This window comes from Corythoichthys intestinalis, chromosome 8 (assembly GCF_030265065.1).
Source record: "Corythoichthys intestinalis isolate RoL2023-P3 chromosome 8, ASM3026506v1, whole genome shotgun sequence".
In the NCBI taxonomy this organism is placed as follows: Eukaryota; Metazoa; Chordata; class Actinopteri; order Syngnathiformes; family Syngnathidae; genus Corythoichthys; species Corythoichthys intestinalis.
Genome location: NC_080402.1, coordinates 45,419,962 through 45,441,573, shown reverse-complemented (window position 1 = coordinate 45,441,573; position 21,612 = coordinate 45,419,962). Strand labels below are relative to the sequence as shown.

The following is a 21,612-nucleotide window of genomic DNA, read 5'->3' as shown; positions in this document are numbered from 1 at the left end:
GTAAAGTATCCGGATGGAACAAAAATCCAATGCGTTAATTCCGACTTTTAAAAAAAAACATCGCCTCCATTGTTGTTGTTTTTTGTTTGTTTTGTTTGTATCTGAACCTATTAGTTAAAAAAAAAAGGGGGGGGGACATTTTTTTTTTCATTAATTTGATTTTAAGTTTTAGTTTGTTTTACTTTGAATAGTTACTGTAGTAATAGTTTGAAGTGTATTATTTTTGTATTTCTTCTCTGCGCTTCAAATGGTCTCAAATTATATTTTTGGGGTAACTTTGAAATATTGCAAAGCGTCAGCTGAACCTTCTGTGTGCTTCAAGTTGTGTTTATTGTCACTAGGCATGTGCCGGTATGATATTCTGACGTATGATAACCTCAAACCAAAATATCACGGTATTGTAATTACAGCTTTAAAATGTGCAACTTTGACATATATGGGTTGAAAAAATATTTTTAAAAAAAACTTTTTCCATTGAACAGCATTTTTATTTCTTAAAATATATTAGCAAATTGGAAAATAAGTATAATGTTAAGCTGAAATATATATATACCGTACTGGCCCGAATATAGGACAGCCCTGATTATAAGACACCCCCTCTTTTTCAAGACTCAAGTTTGAAAAAAAGTCTTTTTAAACACCAAATTAATTATTATACACAGGGGTGAACATATTTTTTTTGCCCAGGTTCTCAGAGGAGGACCTGGAGATGTGACTTGGTCCTCATTGAGCTTGAGAGCCGACCTGCCTGATGCGATAAAATTATGACAGGCTTTACTTAGAGCCAATTACCTTTAATTAATTATATAAACAATTAACGCTTGATTAACATCAACTGGCACAAAAAAATTGCCATTACTTTGAAGTGAAATGTAAAGAAATAAACATAAAAGCACTAATTCAAAATAAAGGGCATTTATATGCGGCTCCCACATTAACTCCAAGCCTTTGTAAAAGTGGGATGTCCTCCTCATAAGAGCTCATTGAACGTGCATGTTTAGCTTTGTGAAATGCGAGCAAAAACAAGTTTGTCAGTGCATGGCGCTGTTCAATAACTTTTTTCCGCCACTTGTCCATAGGGCGAGTGGGGTCCTGTGTGACATCGATAGTTTGCTTAATTGCCACATGCTCTGTTTTTTTTTTTTTTCGTTTTGAAGTGAAATGTAAAGAAATAAACATAAAAGCACTAATTCAAAATAAAGGGCATTCATATGCGGCTCCCACATTAACTCCAAGCCTTTGTAAAAGTGGGATGTCCTCCTCATAAGAGCTCATTGAACGTGCATGTTTAGCTTTGTGAAATGCGAGCAAAAACACGTTTGTCAGTGCATGGCGCTGTTCTTCAATCACTTTTTTCCGCCACTTGTCCATAGGGCGAGTGGGGTCCTGTGTGACATCGATAGTTTGCTTAATTGCCACATGCTCTGTTTTTTTCGTGCTTTTCAAAGTTTGGATGGCTAAAATTCTTTGACCCTACATAATATGCGCTGCTCTTATTAACGACATTGGGATTCTCACGGCAAATGTTGCACCACATTTCCGTGCGAGCAACATTTGCTTCTAGCCATGGTACCTCCTGCCGCCACTTTTCAGCAAAAGTCCTTTTTTCCGGTAGCTCCGGTGACGTCTCTGTTGTCTGTCTGTCTTTTGACGGGAGCAGGGGAACACGGAAATAATTACTCAGTGGGGCCTGCCTCTTTGACATTTTGAGAAGTGATTTTCTCGTGTCCGCCGCAAATACAGCGGTCAGCCATCGGTACACAAAAGCGTATGGAACCCGTTGAGGGCCAGCACGTTTGTCTGCGTCCAGTGCGCATGCGGACCACTTATGTGCACCCCTGATTATACAGGAAATAATTACAGTACACCCGAAACAAATGATTATAACAATATATTTGAGAGAAACAGCATGTTATTTTGCCTCATTCAAGTATTAATATCTGAACATATAAATATGTAAACTAAAGTGCAATCACATTCATAAATGAATGGCTTCTGGTTTTTGAAATGTAAATAAACCAATCTATTGTGATAAAACAACAAAATTGCAATAACTGCATTAACCATCAAAGTGAAGTCTAACTGTAACTGTAGTCTTGAAACAAATCTGAATAAGGAAAAACATCGCAATAAAATAATGCAAACTGGTTAAACTTGAGAGTAGCTGAGAGCTGTCATGACAGAACATCGCTTCAATGATATCTGGCGCCATCTGGCGTCGTGAATGGGGAGAATAGTTGAGATCTGTCATGACACAACATCGCTTTAATGATATCTGGTGCCATCTAGCGTCTTGAATGGGTATAATGTCTAGACTGAGAATATAAGATGATCCCTCTTTTTTAGGTCTTATTTCATTGCAAAAAAACAACGTCTTATATTCGGGCCAATACGGGTATATATATATTCTAAATAGAATAAAAATAAATGCAGTCCTTTAGGTGAGTCTCAACCCACAGCCACAGCTCAACATTATTTCCATCAGAACAAAAATAATTGATTTTTTTTTTCTTTTTAAATAAAAAGCACGTGTGTATGACTCATATCAAATCATCATCTCCTTCTCAACACAGACACTTTCCAGAAAGAAAAAAAAACACGTTTTACTACCGCAAGACACACTAAACACGCTGGAGTTAACTCTCTCGTAGCTGGTGGGAAACATTCATCCCAGTGTTTACTAACCTTTAATTTTGTAAAAATGCAAAATTATATTGGTGGTATTGACTCCTCGGTAGTCACCGTCCACAAAAATGTTTTACATGTTGGCTCACCCTCCTCTTTTAAGCCGCAGCCGTCTGTAACTTTTCTGTAGCCGAAGTATTCCCATACCAACAATTACGTTTTCTTCAATGGGGGAAAAAGTTCAGGGGGTTCACCTCTTCTAGCCATCGTGTAGCACAGCTGACTCACTGACACTGAGCAATAAAGGGGGGGGGGGGGGGGGTTGAGCCTTGCATCTGCAAGCGAGGGATTTCTCCATACATTTTTGGGACATTTAAATAGCCAAAACCTTAGGGTCAGTATGACGGAAAATTTGTGTGCTTTTGAAACCTTGACGTATTCTTACCACGGTATACCTTGAAGCCGGTAATCAGCACGAATCTAATTATCACTCATTTAAAATGTGCAATTCGTGACAAAATAAATTCTTAACATAATGCATGTGTATTTTGAGCAACAATAAAGATATAGGTGCAATCAAATTGTTTATGAGTTCATCAGTGAATATATTTCCCATCTTTTATACATTTCTAAAATAGTTCCTTCAGGTTTAAATGAATACATACATCAAAATTTTAGCGATCAATCAAATGGTCTTTATTTCTCATTCGTTTCCCCATTAATGCTCAGACCAAGGGCGTAGGTTTGTATAGGGACGGGAGGGACAGAACACTACCAACTTTTCAGGATGCTCAAATTGACCCCACCAACCTTTAAACAACCTTATACAGTGGGGCAAATAAGTATTTAGTCAACCACTAATTGTGCAAGTTCTCCCACTTGAAAATATTAGAGAGGCCTGTAATTGTCAACATGGGTAAACCTCAACCATGAGAGACAGAATGTGGGAAAACAAACCCAGAAAATCACATCGTTTGATTTTTAAAGAATTTTTGGCAAATCATGGTGGAAAATAAGTATTTGGTCAATACCAAAAGTTCATCTCAGTACTTTCTTATGTACCCTTTGTTGGAAATAACTAAGGCCAAACGTTTTCTGTAACTCTTCACAAGCTTTTCACACACTGTTGCTGGTATTTTGGCCCATTCCTCCATGCAGATCTCCTCTAGAGCAGTCATCTTTTGGGGCTGTCATTGGGCAACACAGACTTTCAACTCCCCCCACAGATTTTCTATGGGGTTGAGATCTGGAGACTGGCTAGGCCACTCCAGGATCTTGAAATGCTTCTTACGAAGCTACTCCTTTGTTGCCCGGCTGTGTGTTCGGGATCATTATCATGCTGAAAGACCCAGCCATATCTCATCTTCAATGCCCTTTCTGATGGAAGGAGATTTTTACTCAAAATCTCTCGATACATGGCCCCATTCATTCTTTCCTTTACACAGATCAGTCGTCCTGGTCCCTTTGCAGATAAACAGCCCCAAAGCATGATGTTTCCACCCCCATGCTTCACAGTGGGTATGGTGTTCTTCGGATGCAATTCAGTATTCTTTCTCCTCCAAACATGAGAACCTGTGTTTGTACCAATAAGTTCTATTTTGGTTTCATCTGACCATAACACATTCTCCCAGTCCTCTTCTGGATCATCTAAATGCTCTCTGGCGAACTGCAGACGGGCCTGGATGTGTACTGGCTGCAGCAGGGGGACACGTCTGGCAGTGCAGGATTTGAGTCCCTGTTACTGTGGTCCGAGCTCTCTGTAGGTCATTCACTAGGTCCCCCCCGTGTAGTTCTGGGATTTTTGCTCACCGTTCTTGTTATCAATTTGACGCCACGGAGTGAGATCTTGCATGGAACCCCAGATCGAGGGAGACTATCAGTGGACTTGTATGTCTTACATTTTCTAATAATTGCTCCCACAGTTGATTTCTTTACACCAAATGTTTTACCTATTGCAGATTCAGTCTTCCCAGCCTGGTGCAGGTCTATAATTTTGTCTCTGGTGTCCTTTGACAGCATTTTGTTCTTGGCCATAGTGGAGTTTGGAGTGAGACTGACTGAGGTGGTGGACAGGTGTCTTTTATGCCGATAATGAGTAAAAACAGGTGCCATTAATACAGGTAACGAGTGGAGCCTCGTTAGACCTCGTTACAAGAAGTGAGACCTCTTTGACAGCCAGAAATCTTGCTTGTTTGTAGGTGACCAAATACTTATTTTCCACTTTAATTTGGAAATAAATTCTTTAAAATCAAACAATGTGGTTTTCTGTTTTTTTCCACATTCTGTCTCTCATGGTTGAGGTTTACCCATGTTGACAATTGCAGGCCTCTCAAATCTTTTCAAGTAGGAGAACTTGCACAATTGGTGGTTGATTAAATACTCATTTGCCCCACTGTAAGCATTATATATTGAGTTCAGTTATACAGGTAATTTAGATTGTTTTCCCATATGTTGTTAGGATAAAATTGACCCGATCATTGTGAAGTGAATTATTTTCATTATGTTCAGACTTACATTTAGCCCTTTCACTTGGTGAATGCGCCGGTCCCCCCCCCCCCCCCCCCCCCCATTGCATATTTGATTGGATGATGACTTGACCCACCCCCGACACACACACACACGCTCACACAGCCCAAAGAGAAATACATGTCGACAACTTGCCGCCTCCTCCGAAGACGAGGGATATTAGAAGGTTTTTTTTTGCCAGCAGCAGCCACTGTAAGTAATTTAAAGAGATGCCAATGTTGTAGAGGTGGGAAACACACCAATAATTTTGCTACTGAATGTCCTTCCTGCATCAGAGTTAGCATAACATTAAACTGTGTGAACTTCCTAACCTGCAAAACTCGAGTAGGAAGCTGCTTAGAAGTGTCCTTCTTATTGTGTTTTCTACTGTTAACATGAATTAAACTGTGAGAAATCTAGTGAACTCTTCTGGAAATGATAGAACCAGAAAAACGTGAGCAAGAAGCTGCTTAGAGAGACGGGTGCTGCATAACCTCATTTGTTGCTCAAACAACAAAACATACACACAACATAATCATAATTAACTATGTACATGAAAAAAAAGTTTTGGTGGGTTGCGATCGACTGGTCGATCATGATCGACGTAATGAGCACCCCTGATTTAGCATATCAATTAATTAGGTTCATATTCGTGAGAAATGTAGCCCTGACCCCCGTTCACCCGATCTGTTTTAATGTTCCATCCCGAGCAAAAAGTGTACATGCAGGTTATGCTGTTATATCGTCCCTACCATACGCGGAGTTTAAGGGGGGGCATGCACCCCCCGTGGCCGAAAAGTACCATTGCATGTAATTGACTTTCCAATATATTATTTTAAAATTAAGAGTTTTCCGGTAAAATATTATCTATAAAAGTTGTAAAGCAATAAAACAACAAAATTAATGAAAAAAAATGTATAATGGGTCAAAATTATTTTTTGACCGGATCATGCGACTAGCACTTTAGACGGTCATTTGCTCTGGTTAGCCAAAACCACCTGAGGACCGAAGAGGCAAGACGGATATGCGTTATGTTTTCAAACCTAAGCTTTCAAAAGCGACAACAACTACCGAGCAAGAACAATGAGTGAAAATGTGGACCATGAAACGACAGAGCACCGCCAAAATGGTGTGCGGAGTTTCAATTTGCCCCAGCAAAGACTAATTGTACAACAGAGCCACCACCAGTGGGCGTACCATATTCAATGGATGACGATCTTGGCGAAAATTATAGCTGTCCTAAGGTGCCTGATTTAGAATTCCCCTGAAAAATAATGGGAAACAAAAAAAAAAAAAAAAACGTTCATTTTCAACTTATCATTATAAATATTCCTGTAAGGTAATGTTATTGCTGACACTGCGTTTCGGGGTCATCAACATGTTGTGACCCCCCGCTTCCAAAAGCCTATGGTCCCTACTAATGTTGAGACCAAACCTTCGCCAGTGGCTCAGACATTTACAGTATTTAGTCATAAAGTGGAGTTTAAAAAAAAAAAAAAAAATTAACTATCTTTATTCGTAATAACGTTCAATTCCGCCCCAAAAAATCCTCACACATGCAGATGTATTTGTCATTATAATATTTTTTAATGCGATTTCTTGCAAAAAAAAAAAAAAAAAAAAAACGATCAAATGGGATTTCTTGCAACTTGTGTCATATGTCACTCACAGCTGTTAAGCCATCGTTGTAGGTGTGTGCGCTTTTACTTTTAACCTTTGCTCAATGATCAGTAGGTCAACTGCTTTTTAAGAGATATAATCGGCTGGCAGTCTTATCACCGCGGCAAAATGAGCGTTCAGGCAAGTGCTCTGGTGACCTCCAGGTGGCTCGCGGAAGCGGCCAGGTTGCACCCCCCAAAAATTCGGATCCTGGACGCATCCTGGTACTTGCCCAAAGTGCGGCGTAACGCCAAGAACGACTTCCGCGCGAGACATATACCTGGCGCAACCTTCTTCGACCTAAACGAGTGCTGTGATCGAAGCTCCCCCCTGGAGCACATGCTGCCCTCTTCCCGCACCTTCGCAGACTACGCGGGCCGGCTGGGCGTGGACGCCGACACACATGTGGTGGTTTACGACGCAAGCGATTTCGGCATCTTCTCGGCACCGCGGGCCTGGTGGATGTTCCGGGTGTTCGGCCACGGCCGGGTGTCGGTGTTGGACGGAGGGCTGCGCGGGTGGCAGCGTGAGGGACGACCGGTGAGCGATCAGCCACCAGTCAGACGCGATACCAGCGAGTTCAAGGCGTCACTCAACCGCAGTTGGGTGAAGAGTTACCAGGATATAGTGGACAATCTCGACTCCAAGAACTTCCAGTTGGTGGACGCCAGGCCGACTGGCAGGTTCCGAGGACTAGACCCTGAACCTCGAGACAGTAAGTAGACTGTAGGGTGGAGTGGATGCTTACCTAACCCTTTTTAGGGCGAGTAACAATCTTTTTTAGTAATATACAGAGGAGGTAGAGAAGCATTTTTTTTTTTACTCAGGTAGGAGTAGCATTACTTCAAAATAATAGTACTCAAGTAAAAGTAACCATCAAAAATTGTACTTAAGTACAAGTAAAAAAGTATTTAGTGAAAAGAATCCTCTAGTAATGAGTAACATTGTGAGTAACTGCTTACAAATGTGTTTGATTTTTTTCCCCCCTGCACAAAGTCATCTATCAACTGTTGTCACACTAACACTATTCAATAACCCATTACATAACCACATTAAGCCATATAAATAGTAATAATAATATATTAAAAAAAAAAAAAAAAGAAAGAAAATAATTGATTTCCGGCAAGAGAAGAAAATTACAGAAATGAAGCATTGTTCGTCCAAAGAGCATGAGTGCTAGTTACTATTATGAAATTGAACGGATCATATCTCTGGTTTTCCGTGGTCCATCGGTGCCAAATAAAGACTGGGAGAGAGGTTAAAATCCGCGCTTTCGAGTCATGTTCAGTGCAGCGCTCAATGTAAAATACTTAATTTTTTACGGTTTTTTTAAAGATACCACTTGATTGAACAGGCTGGCGTGATCATAGCTTGTTTCTGATTGGCACTTTGGACTCATGGGATTATTGTTGCGACACCTCATTGGTGAAATAGAGGTACTCTTAGCATTGCTGGCAAAAAAAAAAAAAAATCTAATATAAATAATAAGTTACTCAAGTAAATGTAACGGAGTACATGTAATGCGTTAATACCCGCCACTGGTAATATATATACACACACACATACAGTATATATTAGTTATGTATATATATATATATAAATATATATATTCATAACTCATAAAGGCCTGTCGTCTACATAAATGGATGTCACATTTTGGGTCATTTTAATTCATCTTTATTTAGTTACGTATATATTTATTTACCTTTTTCATGAATAAATGAGTATATGTATAAATTAATTAAATGTTAAAACCAAAATTAATACATTTAAAATAAAATCAGTACGACCAGTTTGTTTTGTTTCTTGCCTTTTTTGGGGGTGTGGGGGCTAATGTCATAGTATTTAACGCATTGGCTCAAATCATAACTCCTTGGTCCCTGTCAGTAGTGTCAGCCTCTCCCAGTCAAAATGAATTGGACATTTAGCTGAGTCAGTGGCTGCTAGTGAGTTAAATGAATGCGCTTTAAAGGGTTAGAGAATTATAATGCAGAAAAAGCAGATGGATGGATGATGGCAATTGTGATACAAGGTTATAGTGACTATTTTATCACTACTTTAGTATTGATGATACGAGCAACTTTTTTTTGGTCTCGTCACGGGACCGGTTTCCAGCACTGAGTTTTACTAGTTTTGCATAGTAGTATTTGTCAAGTTCAAATATAAATCCTTAGGGTGACATTTATAAAATTATCCAAAATAAGGAGAGAAGGCACGCAGCTTTTTTGGAAACTTGCAAGAACGGAAGGGAGCTATACAGTGCAATACTAGACTACATAATAGTAATACTGATACAGTCCATGAACATTATTCTAACCTAGGCCTTCCATCTTCTTTCTTTTTATTTGGAACCCGAGCAACAAATTCGTGTCTTGCCCTAAAAGGGAATTGGGGAAGCAAGCTGGTGACACCCCTTGAACAATTGATAGTCTACGTGGGTTGATTTAGATACATGTGTGTCAAAACATGTTATGTAGCCAGGGCCGGCCCAGGCCATTTGGGGGCCCTAAGCAAAATAATGCAAAGGGGCCCATATTTTTGGCCCGCCATTTCGTCACAGTGTACTGTGAAACCCATACATGCAATCCAACCCAGACGTCCATATTTTGTATACTAATCAGATTTTGTTGCACTGCATACTTCAAACTTCTCACCCTAAATGATTGTCAGTACTTACAGTAGATAGCGCCAAACCTTTTTCTAAAAGAGGAAAGAAAGAATTTAAGGAAGAATTTTTATTTTTTAAGCTTGTAATCAAGTATCAAAACTCACAAAAGTCAAATACAGCAAACTGCAGTAAACAAAATAGAATATAAATTAAACAATTGCCAGATTGGGGCCCCCTAGTGGTCAGGGGCCCTAAGCAGCTGCATAGTCTGCGTATAGGCTGGGCCGGCCCTGCATGTAGCAATATGCATTTGGCAATGGATAAAACGCGACTGTTTGATTTCTTAAATGTCTGCGGCTTGTATCAAGGCTGACCTGTGGAATGAAGGCTGGTTTGAACTGGTGAAAATGACAAGGCAGTTTTATTGAGAGCAAAACATGTCTATCTATATTTTCTGGTAATCAATCACTAAAACACCTCTTAATTGCAATCAATCATCAACAACTCGACCTTATTGTAAGCAATCATTGTTAAAAGCAAATATTCAATAAACATCTACTGTAAATAAGTATCTTATCAGTATTGATGGTGCAAGCCATCAATTTAATGTGCTTTTTATTTATTGTTTGTGTGAAAAAATCTACACCAAAATATACACAACTCAACTCAACTAAAAAGGCAAAGCTCATACTGTGTTTTTCTTATTTACCTGCTTTCACCACTTAGACACCGAACCAGGCCACATTCCTGGCTCCATCAGCCTGCCCTTCCACTCCTTTCTGTCACCATCGGGTCACTTCCTGCCCAAGGAGCACCTCTGGGCTCTGTTTTCCGATGCCGGCGTGGACCTCAGCCGCCCCTTGTGCGCGTCGTGTGGCTCGGCAGTAACGGCATGCCACGTGGCGCTGGCGGCACACCAGTGCGGGCACCCAGGCGTGTCGGTGTACGACGGCGGCTGGTCCGAGTGGTATGCGCGGGCTGCGCCACAGGATGTCATCTCAGAGGGCCGGGGAAAGCATCTGTAATTTGACAGACATTGATACTTTAAATCAGTGGTTTTCAAACGTCATTGCAGCACTTTTCAAACTTGGAAACGTGAGCTATACCTTGTTGGGTGGCAAAATAGTTCGCAATAATCATTCAATACGGCAATGAAATATGATGAACCAATTATTAAGCTTCCTCACTTTAGCTTTGGAATGGAGTCACTCCTGTTAATTACTGTATATAGATGTTATTAGGATGCTTATGCATTGACATCTTGCTCTTATTTAATAAATAATCTGAAACAAGTCCTTGTTGTTTGTAAAAATGATAATGCGATAGTAGAAATGTCAAACCAATACCAATATATGCGCTCGTGGGCTTAACATATTATAGCTAATTGTATTGTGGTGCCCCTCTAGATGCTTTCATAATGATAAATGTAACAACTTCAAGGTTTTCCAAATAAACATTTGTGAAAAATAAGAGAACAACTTCAACTAAAGTTAGGAGAAAATTGCCAGTACTGCACCACTAAATTTATTATTCAACTCAAAATAGTGCAACTTCAGTTTTTTTTTATCATGTTCTCTCTGAGATAATCCTGGTAAAGTGTAAATAAGGCATTGCAATATCACATATGGCTCACAGAGTGCTTACAGGCAGGCAATCGTAGGACCAGAGTCAAGACAATGCCAATGAGTGACAATTCCCAAGATGCACTTGATCGATTTTTAATTATAAATTATGTGTTTTATTTTCTTAGTGACTATCTCTTTCTGGTAACGCAGTAGTCATATGTGATGAGTTAATAATTACCTTTTTATTGATTGTTTTATGTTTTATTATAGTCTTTATTTTATTTGTGCACTATGAATGCAAAAGCCCTTGCTCACTTAACAAATCCAACACATCTTAGTTTGAAGGCATCTAGAGGTCATTCTAAGCATAACTGCTATGCTAAGTTTTGACCATCCCACGTACAAAGGTTGCAGACTTTTACATAAACTTTAAAGCCAACATCCATATTGGCGCAAATCTGATGCTGATATTATAGTCGGTGTTATCAGTCATCCGATATGACCGGACAGCTCTATCATAAAATCACATTAGATCAGTCATAATCCTGCTAGCAAATGAAAATATTCTCAGGCAACTTTGTCACCAGGATGGACAAGTGATAGGTTTACAGTTAATCTAACATACAAAAACCACTCAGTATCACTCATTATGGCTTTTTGTAATGTTCTCACCAATGGCATGGTATGCGAAACTCTGATCCATGCCAGCCCAAGCACCCCTGTTAATTAGGTCACATGATTAAGGAGGAACAAGTATCAGATTTCAGTAAACCTAAACGGCTGCCCATTGCTCAACAAGTTGTAACTTAAACAGAACACATAAAAGCATAAAATCAGTTAAATCATTAAGCGCAACAGCTACAACAATAACGTAATACAGTACAGGGTAATTTATACCTTAAAATATTTCTTGCCACAGAGAGTTTTAAGTAGATTTTACGACCCCGTGCTGCTGCAAATTAAGCCCAGGTTTGCACTCCATATGCAAAAATGAAGATAATGTAGATACATACATGATGTCACAGTCAGCTAGCTGTCTTAATATACATGAATATTGTTGAATCGAATAAAGAACATGGATTTTTTTTATAGGTAGAGCAGATGTGAGCAAGTTCCTATGACTGTTTTAACATAAATCTGTGGCATATTGTCAATACCAAAGGGGGAGGAAACACCAAAAACTTTCCCAGATGTCCATATCGTTAAGTGATGCCGTTTTGGGTGACTGAAACCGCAGGCAATCTGAAAACCAACCAGAGTGAAAATTTTGCAAACACTCCACCCTGTCGTCGCCATCTACAGTTGAAAATGCAAAAATTAGTTTTGGTGGCAGTTGTCTCCAGGGTTGCCAGATCAGACTCCAACCTAATCACGCTGTAAAACCATCCCAGTTCAATAAAAAAAAAAAAAAAAAAAAACAACCAAAATTACCACCTTCTGTCTAACATGATATTTTCTTGAAAATAGCCCATGTCATAATATTATATTGTTTGAAAATAGCAGAAATGAGTGGAGAAGGGTTACACACAGACCGTTTCCGTCTACATATGTCGTAAACGAAGCTATGGCACATTTTTACTACATTACTTCCTATCTGTACACAGTTTGTAAACTCAAATTTGACCACACAAGCTGAAGGTATCAATAAGTTAGTATGGATACCATGTTTTATTGGCTAAATATATATGGCGGAAAACACTCAGGTGACTTGAAGTTCCGCTCTGAGACCCCCAATTTGGCCAAATTTCAAAATTGTCCGATATGCATGTATGATACATAATTGGAAAGGTTAAAATCTCAATTTTCTGGGGGAAGAAACATTTTGCAAAGGAGGGCATTTTAAAAAAAAAAAAAAAGTTTTTTAAACAGCAAAACCCTATATGGAGGTGAGAGCAGGCGAGAGCAGAATTACAAACGCCATGACTTTAACGAGATATTATCGCGTACTTACCTTGTTTCGATTCAAAAACTCTGTGTCGCATGTATCTCTGAGTGTCATGACACAGCTGTGAATGGCCACAGCTGGATTTTGGGGGGATTTCATGGGTGAAACATGGTAATATAACAAGGGTCAAATTGCAGACATCAAGGAGTGGTCGAGATTTTCTTTTTCATATATTTACCCTTTTAATTTTTTTTGTTTTTCAATTTTCTTTGTTTGGATCAATTATTTATCATCTAACATATCGGGGGAAATGCGACACTAACAAAAAAATACAATTTAGCCATAGTTATGAGGTAGATATCCGTGACTTTTTACAGACGCCATTTTTCCCATTGTGACGTAATTTGTTTAAAAGTTTAAAATATGCAAGTGAATTATTTTTTTAAGTCTTTTTTTTTTTTTTAAACAAAATATGAGACATCAATTAATGATTCTAAGCTATAAATGACAGACATTTTGAATAATAAATATAATTACCTTGTTTTGATGGCGGGGTTGAAACAAAAACGGTTGCGCGATGTCTGTAAACGTGGGTTTCCAGGGTAAAACGGGCAAATTAAAAATAGTTCGGGGGCTTAATGCGCCATGAATCTGAATGGCAGCATATAGACATATTGTTCTATCAAAAACAGCAGTTGTTTTGCCTTAAAATAAAGGAGTTTCTTTTAAAGAGGAGTGCAAGAGCAGAAACTGCTTTTTCAAGTCTTGTCTGTGTTTTCCGCCATATACGTTTAGGCATTTATCTGTTCTTGTGAAGATGTCGCCTCAACTTTGTCTTTCTCGCATCCATAGGAATAAAACTAAAGTAAACTGTGGCTGAAAACGTCTTTTAAGGGTTTTGTAACGTACACAGCGTCTCGGCGAGATATTTTAAGATTTCATGGAGGTGAAGGAGCAGAGTACAGTAAACACCAACTTTATCGGGACATACGCAGATACCTACACACGCACACTAAAGACCGAGGGTGTGTTTCATGTGTGATAAAGAAGGCAACAGTGACACTTGGACCTATCGCCCATTTATAAATTTTGTCGATTTTTTACAACAAAAATATGAATAAATATACTGCAGGCATCTTTTCAGGATTATTTAGGAAATGCTAGAATTATTTACACCTAGCACCTAGCAAGAAAATCCGCTCAGGAGATCAATGAAGTTCCTTTTCCTAAACAACTCTACGCTCTGGCTGCCAAGTTGGTTTGCGACACCACCTTTCCACCAGAGGCAAAAGGGGATGGGACAAAGGGCAAAGGTGGGGGCAGGCAAGTATATTAACATAAAATAGGAAGGCTTCAAAGCCCAAGACAAGGATGGCTGGCTAGACAGAAGTTATTCTATCTGACGCAAACTGTATGTAGAACTAGCAGTATGGCCTGGCATTGCTCGGGTTTCTGTAACTTGAACGCAATACAGCCAAATGGTAGATAAAACACTTTCCTTAGAGCAGCTGTAATGTAGTCATAATAAAAGGACAACGTAAAGAGGTTAATATGCAGATTGCTTTTCCATCAGTGTGTACAGTATTGTGGCGTTAGACGTGGTGAAGAATGAGAGAGACAGTTTTTATGTTTCACACTTTCTGCTCTTGTACCCCATACACTGCACGACCCAAAGAGACAGCGCCTTTGCTGAACAGAAAACACCAGAAAATAACAACGGCAACCACTACTCTCAGTCATGGTTGCCACAACTACCCATGAACCATTGTGCGTGCAACACAAAGTAAATAACACTCGCTACTGTATGAATATCTAGTCGAAATTAATCTCTGAGTAATATTCTGGAAAATTGTACTTTTTTTTAAAAAGTTTTTTTTTTTTTTTTTTTTAATCCAGCTTCTTGTTGTAAAGTACTCAAAGCCACAACGTATTGTAACAGCACACTTGAATTTGTACATGAAACCATGAAGTTAGAAAGCCAATTGCAACATTGCAATCAAAAGAGACTCATCTGTTGCCCAAAAGACGGTGCTGTCGCCTCAACAATCAGGGATTTTCGATGCCAGTTTTGTAAGTTTCAAATTCATTTTCCACACAACATGGAAGCCTTCTGATATGAAGATGATGATATCTAAAAACACTCCCAGAAACATAAAATACAACTGCCTAAATTTCGTCAAAATCCGCCCAGCCGGATTCCCTACGGACTCTGAATGAGACACATTCACACAAAGTTCAAAGTTTATATATTATAGGTAAAAATAAGCATACCGTAAATTTTAAAATATGTGCACAATTATTCTAACATATACAGGCTATATATTATATATACATTACATATTATTAAATTATATACAGTGCCTTGCAAAAGTATTCGGCCCCCTTGAATCTTGCAACCTTTCGCCACATTTCAGGCTTCAAACGTAAAGATATGAAATTTAATTTTTTTGTCAAGAATCAACAACAAGTGGGACACAATCGTGAAGTGGAACAACATTTATTGGATAATTTAAACTTTTTTAACAAATAAAAAACTGAAAAGTGGGGCGTGCAATATTATTCGGCCCCTTTACTTTCAGTGCAGCAAACTCACTCCAGAAGTTCAGTGAGGATCTCTGAATGATCCAATGTTGTCCTAAATGACCAATGATGATAAATAGAATCCACCTGTGTGTAATCAAGTCTCCGTATAAATGCACCTGCTCTGTGATAGTCTCAGGGTTCTGTTTAAAGTGCAGAGAGCATTATGAAAACCAAGGAACACACCAGGCAGGTCCGAGATACTGTTGTGGAGAAGTTTAAAGCCGGATTTGGATACAAAAAGATTTCCCAAGCTTTAAACATCTCAAGGAGCACTGTGCAAGCCATCATATTGAAATGGAAGGAGCATCAGACCACTGCAAATCTACCAAGACCCGGCCGTCCTTCCAAACTTTCTTCTCAAACAAGGAGAAAACTGATCAGAGATGCAGCCAAGAGGCCCATGATCACTCTGGATGAACTGCAGAGATCTACAGCTGAGGTGGGAGAGTCTGTCCATAGGACAACAATCAGTCGTACACTGCACAAATCTGGCCTTTATGGAAGAGTGGCAAGAAGAAAGCCATTTCTCAAAGATATCCATAAAAAGTCTTGTTTAAAGTTTGCCACAAGCCACCTGGGAGACACACCAAACATGTGGAAGAAGGTGCTCTGGTCAGATGAAACCAAAATTGAACTTTTTGGCCACAATGCAAAACGATATGTTTGGCGTAAAAGCAACACAGCTCATCACCCTGAACACACCATCCCCACTGTCAAACATGGTGGTGGCAGCATCATGGTTTGGGCCTGCTTTTCTTCAGCAGGGACAGGGAAGATGGTTAAAATTGACGGGAAGATGGATGCAGCCAAATACAGGAACATTCTGGAAGAAAACCTGTTGGTATCTGCACAAGACCTGAGACTGGGACGGAGATTTATCTTCCAACAGGACAATGATCCAAAACATAAAGCCAAATTTACAATTGAATGGTTCAAAAATAAACGTATCCAGGTGTTAGAATGGCCAAGTCAAAGTCCAGACCTGAATCCAATCGAGAATCTGTGGAAAGAGCTGAAGACTGCTGTTCACAAACACTCTCCATCCAACCTCACTGAGCTCGAGCTGTTTTGCAAGGAAGAATGGGCAAGAATGTCAGTCTCTCGATGTGCAAAACTGATAGAAACATACCCCAAGCGACTTGCAGCTGTAATTGGAGCAAAAGGTTGCGCTACAAAGTATTAACGCAAGGGGGCCGAATAATATTGCACGCCCCACTTTTCAGTTTTTTATTTGTTAAAAAAGTTTAAATTATCCAATAAATTTTGTTCCACTTCACGATTGTGTCCCACTTGTTGTTGATTCTTGACAGAAAAATTAAAATTTTATATCTATATGTTTGAAGCCTGAAATGTGGCGAAAGGTTGCAAGGTTCAAAGGGGCCGAATACTTTTGCAAGGCACTGTATATATTAGGGCTGTCAAATAATTACATTTTTTAATCGAGTTAATTACAGCTTAAAATTAATTAATCGTAATTAATCGCATTCAAACCATCTATAGAATATGCCATATTTTTCTGTAAATTATTATTGGAATGGAAAGATAAGCCACAAGACGGATTTATACATTCAACATACGGTACATAAGTACTGTATTTGTTTATTATAACAATAAATCAACAAGATGGCATTAACATTATTAACATTCTGTTAAAGCGATCCATGGATAGAAAGACTTGTAGTTCTTAAAAGATAAATGTTAGTACAAGTTTTAGAAATTTTATATTAAAACCCCTCTTAATGTTTTCGTTTTAATGAAATTTGTACAATTTTCAATCAAAAAATACTAGTAGCTCGCCATTGTTGATGTCAATAATTACACAATACTCATGTGGTGCTGAAACCCATAAAATCAGTTGCACCCAAGCGCCAGGAGAGGGCGACAAAACACAAAAAAAACCCTCAAGTAACAAGTGGACATTACACTGTGCTGTCATTTTAATCTGTTTAGACAGGGCACGTGCGTTGATTACGTCAAATATTTTAACGTGATTAATTAAAAAAATTAATTACCGCCCGTTAACGCAATAATTTTGACAGCCAGGTAGTTGCCTGGTACACCAGACTCACCGCTGTTCCAGCGATTGAGTCTGGCCACCATTCAGCAGGTACAATTTCCAGGGCGGAGCAAGCCACAGCAAACAGACAGCGGAGTGGACCAATCAGCGACGGGCAGACGTGATGTTAGTAAAACGACGAGGGCAGGACGAGGGACTTGCGCGCGGAAGTAAACATTCGAGGAGAGCGGAGTTTATTCAACATGGCTAGCGCGAGACAGACTGTTGTCAATGACTCGTGTCGATGTGTTTTTGGTAATTTAAAACTGATTTTACCGTGGATTGGAACATATTCTCGGCTCTCCTGTTCACCATCTGTGTTGTTGTGGAGACGACTTCCGACGCGCAAAAGTGACGTCGCTCGTTAAGAACACGTCACGCAAATAAACGAATCTGATTTGTCGATTGATTTTGTACCTGCTCGAGAGGCCGTTAATGGGCTGGTTCCCAGACTTTTCTCTCAGTGTTTGCCAGGCAAGTATATAAGGCTGTCAAAATTATCGCGTTAACGGGCGGTAATTCATTTTTTAAAATTAATCACGTTAAAATATTTAATGCATGTGCAGAACGACCAACTTACGCATTGCCGCAAACAGACTACAATGGCGCCGTTTTATGTATATTGAGAGCTAAGAGGCAGAGACAAGCGAGTGAAGTAGACACAGGCCTTCATTGGAGCCACGCTATTTATTGGTGTGAGCTTTGGCATCTCTTCCACAACAATGACAAGAGATGATCCTTTTCTTAACACCCTGTATTGAACACAACACAGAGAAGATATAGCCTACCGCTTGCAGCCACCACTGACAGTCATGGTTGCCCAACTTTCCATCATGCATTTGGGCAGTTAAGAACAGTTAAGTCGCTACAGTATCATTTAGTTAAAGCACAACAAAAATAATATTCCTATCTCTCAAGAAAAAAAAATAATAATAATAATAATAATGTTCACAAAAAGAAAAGCGCTCAATGCAAAGAGAACTGGCATTCCCAATCAAAATAACTATGCAAAATAATACTCAGACTTTGGTCAAACTCTATTCGAACATTTCGTTTAGCTCAACAAATACACTAGATGGCAATATTTAGTCACAATATACAAACTATCAAAATCACTATAACCTGTACTCACATTTATCTTTTAAAAATTACAAGTGACAAGGATTCACTAAGGACCCAAATGCACGAATGTTCCGTTTGAACAAAAAATATTTATTTTCGGTTCATAGGAGTTCAAAAAGAGAACAAAAATTCACAGCACTTGCTGGATACCAAAATTCTGAGCAAAGTCAACAAAAAGTCACAGCACTTGAACTCAACATAAATCTTAGTCAAGAAAAGGCTTACATGAGCTGGTGACATGGAACATGGCAGGATACAAGACAAACCGACACTGGGCATGGTTAGCTGCAGGCTATATATACAGAAGGTCACAGGTGGACATGATCAGCCTGATTGGCAAGAGCAGGAAGTAAAGTTTGCTCAAGGAGGCAAACCACTACCAAAATAAAAGGATCTGGCTTGAACAAACACAAAACATTAACAAGACTTCCGAGACGTGACAACAAGTCTTTCTATCTGTGGATCCCTTTCACAGAAAGAATGTTTATAATGTTAATACCATCTTGTGGATTTATTGTTATTATAAACAAATACAGTACTTATGTACAGTATGTTAAATGTATACCCCCGTCTTGTCTTATTTTTCCATTCCAACAATAATTTACAGAAAAATATGGCATGTTTAAGAAATGGTTTGAATTGTGATTAACTAGATTAAAATTTTTAATCGTCTGACAGCTCTAAAAATCCGGTCATAATCTATTTTTACCCGTCACTTAAATTTTTAAAATGTCTATATCTTGATGCAATAATACTTCATAATATAAAGTAACTAACATTAGTGCAGTCATGGATTACAGTAATAAAATATTATATAATTCCATTATATATATATATATATATATATATATATATATATATATATATATATATATATATATATATATATATATATATATATATATATATATATTTAAATTATTATTATTATTAAATAAAAATGCACGTTGATACGACGCACATAAAGGAAACTTAAATTTTTTTAAAAAAATCATTAGAAAGTTGTATGGACTTACAATCCGCTAGCTTGTTGTTTCCTGTTGTCTTCCGAAATACACCTGGGTGACGGCGCATCAAGTGTTCGTTCATTGCCGACGTGCTACCGCGGTATGCGAGCTCAGCTTAGCAAAAAGAGTACACACAGAGGTGGCACCCTCCATATTTTCCTTGAAATAATTTCAGGCTCTGGCTAGTCTGGTCCGCTTTTTTGGCTTTATGCCGCTTTCACCGTGTTACCAATTCTGCCCTTCTTGGTAATTGGCGGCGTTTTCAACTGCTCGCCGCAGTGAGGAGTGAACCGGCGATTCACTTGATTCGTTGTCATCCTTCATCCTCCACTGCATCAGTCCCTCTTTTTTCACCTCTTTTATCAACACCATCGTCGTTTTGGGGCTTTTTGAAGAAACTTCGGACACTCAGTTGCCTTGACATTTTTCCGAGTAAGGCCAACGACGTCATGCATCAAGAGAGACAATAGCTAATTAATATGTTCACTCGCCACCCTGTGGTCTGGGGTGTGAATTGCAACCTGTCAAAATGACAGATGGACTTCAGTTTTTTCTGTCACCGTTTTAAAAAACGAAAATATTCGGTTAACGTGATCCCTGATATATATATATATATATATATATATATATATATATATATATTTATATATAGATACTGTATATAAATTCGAATAATGCTGTGGACAATTCGTCCCCCTATAGGCGAAACAAATTTCTTTCTAGAGACGTTTTTCATCCTTGGCTGATGAATGGCCATGGAATGAATACCCTCATAGCTGCGCATCCATACCAGTGCCTATTGGGAAAAAAAAAAAGATATTTTCAGCACGTCACAACAAAGTTACTCTCCCTGTAGTGCTGTATGAATATAAAATAATAATTATGAGTTATAGTTCCAAAAAAATCACTGCCAACATGCAAGAGGATATTCACCCTAAACTTAACTATCTGGTGATTGCAAAATCATCACTTTTTCAAGTAAACATTACAATACATAGCATGAAACAAATCAATTATTGTATGATCAGTATTGCGCCCAAAAATTATTCTTATTAGTGAATAGTCTTTAATATTATTTCTTATATTTACATAAATTCAAATTAACAATTGCAAATTGATTTTTTTTTTTTTTTTTTTTGATGTAAACAATATAATATTAAAGCAGGAAATGACTCAAAACTGACCAATACAATTCACAATAGATTAGATAGTAAATCTTTTAGTTCTAGACGATTAGAACAATATTAAGTTGAAGTTGTTGAAATGGTGTAAATGGAATGATAAGAGTTATTGACATATAAAAATAATTGAGAAGTAGAAAATCAGACGCAGCTGCGCTCCTGTTTACAATGTAGGGGAAATGACAATGCTGGGTGTTTCAAAGCAGAAATGAAAAGGATGAGAGAAAACCACACTGTAAAAAAAAAAAAAAAAAAGTATTTTGTATTAGTTTCTACATTTTCATCTGTATTTTAGTGGTATACAATCGTTTTATCCAATGATTATGGTTTGGTGAAAATTTATAATGAAAGCGACGACTGTTACATTATAGAGGAACTGTGGGAGGAAGAACAGCCTCGTGGGGGTGGCCTCGACTTACCGCCTTTTTTTATGTTCATGTTTTACCCTCCATCCTTCAGTGACAAATCAAAATCACTTCAGTCTGAGATCTGCTGGCCAGGTAAGTTACAGTCTTCGCATGTATAAGTCTCTATTTTGTTATACGTCATAAAATTAGTCACTTTCATTTTATGGTCATAGGCATCTTTCTGTGTACTCAAGAACTAATTTTTTAAGTTAGCTGCAAAAGCGATAAAACTTGAACCTGATTATACTAGATTTTAAGGATAGCATATTGACAATCCACAAAGATGGGTCTACTGAATGTCCTTCTGACAATTTTGTGTTTTTCATTATTTAACAAAAGCGTACCAATGATTTTGCCTGTGCCATGTTTACAAAGAAAAGAAGCGGTATGTACTGCAAAATAAACAGCT

The 21,612-nt window shown here is 38.4% G+C and overlaps 1 protein-coding gene across 1 annotated transcript; it reads left to right on the top strand.

The window, feature by feature from the left end:
• The first annotated feature begins 6,916 nt into the window (after nucleotides 1-6,916).
• Nucleotides 6,917-10,652, top strand: LOC130920928 (3-mercaptopyruvate sulfurtransferase-like). The gene is made up of 2 exons (XM_057844476.1): nucleotides 6,917-7,504; nucleotides 10,124-10,652. Exons 1-2 carry the CDS (start codon nucleotides 6,919-6,921, stop codon nucleotides 10,420-10,422), a joined length of 885 nt encoding a protein of 294 aa, XP_057700459.1. The 5' UTR covers nucleotides 6,917-6,918; the 3' UTR covers nucleotides 10,423-10,652.
• The last annotated feature ends 10,960 nt before the right edge of the window (nucleotides 10,653-21,612 follow it).